This window comes from Oratosquilla oratoria, chromosome 25 (assembly GCF_046742065.1).
Source record: "Oratosquilla oratoria isolate Oo_2021 chromosome 25, ASM4674206v1, whole genome shotgun sequence".
Lineage (NCBI taxonomy): Eukaryota > Metazoa > Arthropoda > Malacostraca > Stomatopoda > Squillidae > Oratosquilla > Oratosquilla oratoria.
The window spans coordinates 2,399,242-2,407,557 of NC_134801.1; the positions used below are offsets into that span (position 1 = coordinate 2,399,242).

Sequence of the window (8,316 nt, forward strand, 5' to 3'; positions counted from 1 at the left end):
AAATAAATCATACAAAAATCGACTAAAAAATAAGATTATAAAGGAAAGTGACGACATCAAAAGTGACAAAATGTTCACACTGAATGAGAATCAGACAATAAATTATGGTCTTAAATCGTCAGGAAATAGATTTAATTTAGAAGTGGATAGAAACAACCTCGCCAGCCGTGTAGTTAATGAATGGAATAAACTTCCTACATATGCAGTGCAATGTAGTTCAGTTCGAAGCTTTAAGATTCGTTTAAATAAACACCTAAGCAAGATACTGTATTGACTGCCATTTATTTTATATTATATTTGTTTGTTATTATTTGTCTGTTTGTTTACTATTATTTGTTTGTTTTTCATTTTTTATTAGTTATATGTCAATTTATCATTATTTACTATTTACCTGTTTGTTTACTATTTAACTATATCTGTGCATTTATTTATTCATATATTTTATCTATTAGTATTTATATAATTATAATTTTATTTATCTATTTATTTATTATTATAATAATTTTTTCGCATCCGATCTAGTTATGGACCAAAAGGTCTCCTGCCGGCATGCTCCGCCTTTGTAATATATATGTATATATATATATATATATATATACATATATATGTATATATATATTTACATCTATATATATATATATATATATATATATATGTATGTATATATACAGTATATATGTATATATATATATATATATATATATATATATGTGTGTGTGTGTGTGTGTGTGTGTGTGTGTGTGTGTGTGTGTGTGTGTGTGTGTGTGTGTGTGTGTGTGTGTGTGTGTGTGTGTGTGTGTGTGTGTGTGTGTGTGTGTGTGTGTGTGTGTGTGTGTGTGTGTGTGTGTGTGTGTGTGTGTGTGTGTGTGTGTGTGAGGGTGAATGAAAACTATTGAGCCTCACAGAAATCTGTGAGATACGCAAATAAAATTTTGTCCTCGTAGTCTGCCACTATTTACATGCCTGAATACTAAGTTTGTACGTCCTAACCATTTTTGTTTTGTTTTGGCAGGTTGTTGAATTGAAAGAACTTACACATTTGCTGAAAATGGAGAAAATCGAGTATCGGGCAGTCATTAAGTATCTTCATCTGAAAGGCATGTCTCCATCTGAAATACATAAGGATATGGTCCAGACCTTATGGGAAGATAGCCCTTCATATGCCACTGTCAAACGCTGGGTTGCTGAATTCAAGCGTGGCAGAGACAGCGTCAAATATGAACCAAAGTCAGGCAGGCCGTCGACAGTGACCACACCGGAAAACATTGATCACGTCCTTGAGATGGTGATGGAGGATAGAAGACTGTCATCTCGTCAAATAACAACGAGGATAGGCATCTCCCAGGAGCGAGCTGTCAACATTCTGACTAATGAGCTTGGCATGTCAAAGGTCTCGGCTCGCTGGGTGCCTCGTCTTTTGACCCCAGATCAGAAGAGAACACGGCGAACCATGTCTGCTGAAAATCTGGAGCTGTTTGAAGCAGATCCGGAAGATTTTATGGCACAATTTGTTACCATGGATGAGTCTTGGGTCCATCACTACCAGCCAGAGACGAAGAAACAGTCAAAGCAGTGGAAGCATGCCACTTCTCCCACACCAAAAAAAGCCAAGGTCACGGTCTCAGCAGGGAAGGTGATGGCGTCTGTTTTTTGGGGATGCACGTGGTGTCTTGCTGGTGGACTACCTCTCAAAGGGTCACACCATCACTGGGCAATACTACGCTGATCTACTGAGGGAGCTGCGTAAGAAGAGAACATGGCGTCGGGTTTGCCATCAAAACCAGCATTTTTCGTGACCATCAAATGACATTGACAGCTATCAGCGAGCGGCTCATGACTCTCCGCGTCCCTTTACCAGACAACAACTTCATGACTCTCATTTCGTCCTACGCACCAACTCTGGATGCTGACGAAGACCTGAAGAACCATTTTTATCAACAATTGAATAACACCATCAGAAAAGTACCACCAAGCGACCACCTCTTGCTGCTTGGAGATTTCAATGCGAGAGTTGGCAAGGATCACCAACTGTGGGAGAATATTATTGGAAAAGAGGGCATCGGAAACTGCAATGCAAATGGATTTCTCCTGCTGGGCCTCTGCGCAGAACATAACCTTTCCATTACTAACACGATGTACCGCTTGCCAAATCGATATAAGACTACGTGGCAACATCCAAGGTCAAAACACTGGCACATGTTGGACTATGTTATTGTCCGACAAAGTGATAGAAAATACGTACGTGTCACCAAGGCTGTCCTAGGCGCTGATGACTGTTGGACAGACCATCGGTCTTGCGCCTGACACTTGCCGTTCGAAGGAAACTGAGAGTCCGTTTCCAAGAACAATCTAGAAGAAAATATGACATCTCAAAGCTTAAAGATCCAGACTACAGCACCATCTATGAGGAAAGGGTTTGTCAAGACCTCGCCACCATTCCTACCAGCAACAATTTGGAAGAAGAATGGACCTTCATTAGCAATACCCTCAGTAATGCTGCCAAGGACACCATTGGTTACAAAAAGAGGAAGAACCAGGACTGGTTTGACGAAAACGACAATGAGATCAGTCGCCTAATAGAAGCTAAACGCATGGCCCGATTGGCCCATGAGCAGGACACCCGATGCCAACGCAAGAAAGCATGCTATCATGACCTAAAAAAACTATGCCAGACAAAATTGCAAGAAATTCAGAACCAATGGTGGATAAAGAAGGCTGTTGAGCTTCAACAGTACACTGATAAGAGGGACCTTAGTAATTTCTATGCAGGAACCAAAAAACTTTATAGCCCAGTACGTTCCTCAGTAGGCTCCCTGCTTTCTGCAGACTCATCAACCATCTTGGCCGATCCGACAGATATCCTAGATCGTTGGAGAGATCACTTCTACCAACTGCTGAATCGGCCATCGACAGCTGCAGATGACTTCCTGAAAAATGTCCAACAACATCCAGTCCAGCTCTGGATGAGTGAATCTCCAACATTTCTGGAATTGGAGAAAGCCATGAATCAAATGAAGGCCCGGAAATCACCAGGCCCAGATAATATCCCTTTCGAGCTCCTGCAGTACGGAGGGATGTCACTTAAGACCAGGTTGTACGATCTCATCCTCAAGATATGGACTGTCCAGCAAGTTCCAAAAGATCTCAAAGATGCGGTCATTATCACTCTCTTTAAAAAAGGAGATCGAAAGCTCTGCGGCAATTATCGAGGGATTTCACTGCTCTCTATTGCAGGGAAGATATTTGCAAGGATCCTCCTAAGCCGTCTCCAGGAAATGGCAGAGCGGATTCTCCCAGAATCACAATGCGGCTTTCGTACATCCCGTGGAACAACTGATATGATCTTTTGCGCAAGACAGCTGCATGAGAAAAGTCGGGAACAACAAAAAACCCTCTTCATAGTTTTCTATGACTTGGAAAAAGCCTTTGACCGCGTACCAAGAGCTGCCATGTGGAGGGTTCTCAAACGTTTCGGTTGTCCGGGCAACTACATCTCTCTGGTCCGAGCCCTACATGAAAACACCTCTGGACGTGTACTCTATCAAGGAAAGTTGTCCGAAGAATTTGAGATCACATGTGGGCTGAAACAAGGTTGTGTCCTGGCTCCAACACTCTTTGCCCTCTATCTTGCTGCAATGATGTACGAGATTCCATCTGACAACCCAGGCGTTGACATTAGGTATCGACTTGATAGTGGGCTGTTCAACCTGGCCAAATTCCGCTCCAAACAACTAACAACCATCAAAACAGTCACGGAACTGCAGTATGCAGATGACAATGCTACCTTCTGCCACTCAGCTAATGATCTACAACAGTCAGTCAACAACTTCACTGCAGGTTATCAACGTTTCGGGATGAATGTGAACATACAGAAGACCAAAGTTCTTGCACAACCGGCTCCAAGAACAGCCCTGCCAGAATTTGACATCACTATTTCTGGTACATCGCTGGAGCAAGTTGACCAATTCTCGTATCTTGGCAGCTTACTTACCTCCAAGTGCAACTCGGAAAAGGACGTAGAACATCGAATTGCAGCTGCCCATATCGCTTTTGGAAAGCTGTGTCGACGGGTTTTCGACAACAAAGATCTTACCCGAAGAACGAAACTAAGGGTTTATGAAGCCGTCGTTGTCTCCACTCTGCTATATGGCTGCGAAACATGGACACTTTATCGCAGAGATCTGAAGAAACTTGAATGCTTCCATCAACAGAAGCTCCGATCCATGTTGTGCATTAAGTGGAAGGACCACATCACCAACAATGAAGTTCTTTCCCGTGCAAACAGCCAAAGCATGGAGTCTACCATCATGAGGCATCGACTTCGCTGGTCCGGCCACATCGCTAGGATGCCAGAAACAAGACTGCCCCGGCAAATCCTCTTTAGCGAGTTGGCCACAGGAGGACGCCCCCGTGGCCGTCCCGTCCTAAGGTACAAAGACCAGCTGAAGGCCACCCTGAGGTCTACCACAATTGAGCCAGAGACCTGGGAAGAGGTCTCCAGTGACCGCTCAATCTGGCGCAACACAATTCGGGCTGGAACGGAGAGGTTCGAGACCATGCGAAAGGAGAGAGACGAGGAAAAACGGCAACTCAGAAGACTTCGTCTCGCCGTCCCTCGTCCTCCCCCATCCATCCAGTGCCCGTCATGCCACAGAAAGTTCAACACCAGAATTGGACTACACAGCCATCTCAGACACCATAAATAGAAAGAAGCGTCATACCATAGTAAACTCTACACCAAAATTGAACAACAACCATCTCAGACAACCATCTCAGACACTATGAATAGGAGGAAGCGTGGTATCATCGGACTACGATGCACCGCCGACGACGACGACGATATATATATATATATATATATATATATATATATATATATATATATATATATATATATATATATATATATATTACAGTTAACAGTTGACGTTTTACTGGAAGAGGCCTTACGTGGCCTGTGACTCCAGTGTGACAGCCTGATTTCTAGTATGATGTTGGTGCTGGCTGTGTGCAGTGTTAATTTGTGCTCTATAATTATATATTTGCTCTTGTCCCTCCCAGAATTTGTCTAGCCTTGCCTCAAATCTTTTGACTGTGTCTGCATTTACTACCCATTCTGGCAGCTCATTCCAATTTTTAATGACTGTTATTAAAGGAGTACTTTCTCAGGTCCAACCTTGCTCCTGGCTTAAATATTTTCCGACTATTTCCCCTTGTAGTGGACCCCTCTCTAAATTCAAAGAGACCCTCAGTGCAATTTCTGTCATATACACTAGTGACGATTTTTTTATGTCTCAATTTGGTCCCCCCGGGATCTCCTGTACGCCAAGGTGGGCAAGTTCAACATCCTCAGTCTCTCTTCGTACGATAACTCGTTGAGGGATGGTGATAATTTAGTTGCTCTCCGCTGTATATTCTCCACAGCCTCCAAATCCTTCAACATTGATCACGTTCTTGAGATGGTGATTGAGGATATATATATATATATATATATATATATATATATATATATATATATATATATATATAAGGTAACCACTGAAGTGGTTACCTTGCATTTCTAAAATACACTTTCCTAGTGTTCTTATTGCATATATATATATATATATATATATATCAAGAACTACTATTACACAGAACGTGCGCACCCAGATCCCTGGGTCCGCTAGCGGAGGCCATTACTTTTTTTGTAACCTAACGTTTTATATTTGACAAATATATCAAAACTAGAAACCTAACATTGTATATAGGACAAATATATCAACTATTGACTTATTCAATGCAATATAAGTTAATATAAACATTTATAGTGAAATAAGAATCTATTTTTAAGGCACTATTATGGTTTGAAATGCCAATTTTAGTCGGATTTAACAGGTATTATTGTATAAGGTTAGTGGACACCAGGGTTGGCGATTTTTTCTATCTTTTTATAAAATATAAAAAAATCTATTTTTTTTTTATTTAGATCAGATTTATTTGATTTAAATATATATATATTTTTATATAGACAAGCACCCGGCTTCGCCGGCCCTGGCTTTGCCAGGGGTGCTTGGCCTGCGGCGCTGCTCGCTTCGCTATCGGGCTACGCCCCCTGAGATACCCTCTGTCCCTGAATTTTCTTATATTAATGAAGGTTTTACAAATAAAAGATAGATTTTTACAAATAGTTTTATTTAACATCAAATACAAATATCCGACCTTTCCTTTCTTATTTCATTTTGGTTTCTCTCTATGAAATCAAGTCTCATGGTCTCCACTTTCACATAATTATCCACAACGAATTGTTGGAATAAACGACGACATTTCGTAATGTAGTTGAACACCCCTTCTCGTTCCATGTACATGGAGGAGTAAAATGCAGTGGGCGTTAATTTGTTGTATTTTCGAACTTTGTCTCCTTGTTGTAAAAGCTTCAGAGTATAAGAATATCCCGTATTTCCATGATGAATTAAAAGAGGGTATTGGAATGGATCATAGAAGAAATTCGAGTGTTCTAGGATCCTTGTAACATAATTAAAACCGGGTTTAGGAGACGTTATAATAACCCGAAGAGGATCATTACCGGGTTCTAAATTCGCTATACTTCTGACAGCTGCAGAAGAAGATGGAAGGTGATACACACCTTTATGTTCACGCGTTTGCACGCCTTCTGCTGCTTTAAGTGTTAAGGTCATCTCTGGTATTTTTCCATGTTTTTCGATGTGAAGCCGAACTAATTCTTTTGAATTTTCGACCTCCTTTAACATAGACGAAAGACACGAATTATTTTCAGCAAAGTATTCAAAAAGCATCTTGATTATTTTTTCATTTTCTTCGTATTCCTTTTCTTCTCTGGAACGTCGTTTTTTTTTTTTTTTGTGGCTATTTTCCCTTCTGACTTTAAATTTTTCATTTTATCTGTTCTTAGTTTAATTTGCTGGTCTCGATCATGGTAAAAATAGAGGTCCAAGAAACTGTCACCTTTGTTCTTCCAGAAATCCTTTTTTCCTACTTCCTTGCCAAAAAAAATCCACGGCTTCCCGAAGCCTGATGGTTTAGAGGTCCTTCTTGAAATCTTCCAGGATTCAAATATCCTAACCTGTGGTAAATTCTTCCTTGAACCTTGAAACATATGGATTTCTCTAAAGCATTTTCTAACTTGCGAGGTGTTGAGAAAGAGGTAAAACAGAACAAATTGTTGAATCCTACTAAATCTCCAAGAAAACGATCAGAAAATTCAGAAGTTCCGTCGTATAGGCTTTTAACAGTCTTGTCTTTGATTTCTGATGGAATAACAGCCGCGACTTGCCCGTTATTACAACAAACTGTCCTGGGCTCTTTTTTCCACATCAAGGCTTGGCAGTATTTACATTTGAAGTCTCCTAGCTTGCCGAGATTTTGAGGTTCAACTTTATTTTCATCGGTTATCACTCCTTTTAGTTTGTCTATGGAAAATATGTCGATTGACGGTTTTTCACGTCTCTCTTCCATATCTTGTTTTCTTTCTGCTCTGTCTTCTTCTAGCATTTTCTTTTGCTCTTCTTGTAGTTCAGGGAATAACAAAGAACCCATATTTCTTTTCAGATTTCTCAAATAATTCTTTTTTTTTTTTTTTTTTAGTTCTTCTTTCGCCAGCTCGCGTTTTTCCATTCTTAGACGTAGTCTCTCGTCTTTTCTTTGTTCTTCGAGACGTTTCTTCTCTAATTTTTTACGGTGTTTCTCCTCTTTCAATTGTTGCTCAAGTCTTTTTTTCTCCAACCGTTTAACATGCCTCTCATCCCTTCCCTTTTTAAGTTCCATCAGTTTTTGCTTTCTATCCAGCTTTTCTTGCTTTTTCCGTTCCTCTTCCTCGGCGGTTTTCCGCTTTTCTTCTTCAATCTTTTCTTGGAGCCTCTTTTTTCAGCCTCTTCTTTGACTTTCTTTATAGCGTACTTGTTCTTCTTCTATTGACGCTTGTAACTCTTAAAAATTGAGCCGATGTAGTGCATTTGGTAATTTCTGTGATCACCCCTGCCTCCATGTTTTATGAAACTCTTGTAGCCCGCGAAATAGTGCTTGGAAAAACCATCGAATTTACTCTTTTCGACGTCTCCGTTAAACAATTGTAAATCGTCAAACATTTCATCTGAATACGAAAAGTCTTCATTTTCACGTATTGTGACACTAAACTGAAGAACTTTTAAATGGAACTCCTTTAAAGATTCTATCACAGAAAAGATTTTGGTTTTTCCGTAAAGACCCGGAATTGTTCTAGCGTGTTCTGCTCGAAGCTGTCCAAGAAGCTCAGAGTTGTTTTTGGTGTCTTTCTTTTGTATCTTTTTTGAGCATAACGTT

The 8,316-nt window shown here is 40.3% G+C and overlaps 1 protein-coding gene across 1 annotated transcript; it reads left to right on the top strand.

Annotated features, from left to right (window-relative positions):
* Positions 1-1,803: 1,803 nt before the first annotated feature.
* On the top strand, positions 1,804-4,706 carry LOC143038796 (uncharacterized). The gene is made up of 2 exons (XM_076208335.1): positions 1,804-2,238; positions 2,376-4,706. The coding sequence occupies exons 1-2, from the start codon at positions 1,804-1,806 to the stop codon at positions 4,704-4,706; spliced, it is 2,766 nt and encodes a 921-aa protein (XP_076064450.1).
* Positions 4,707-8,316: the final 3,610 nt, after the last annotated feature.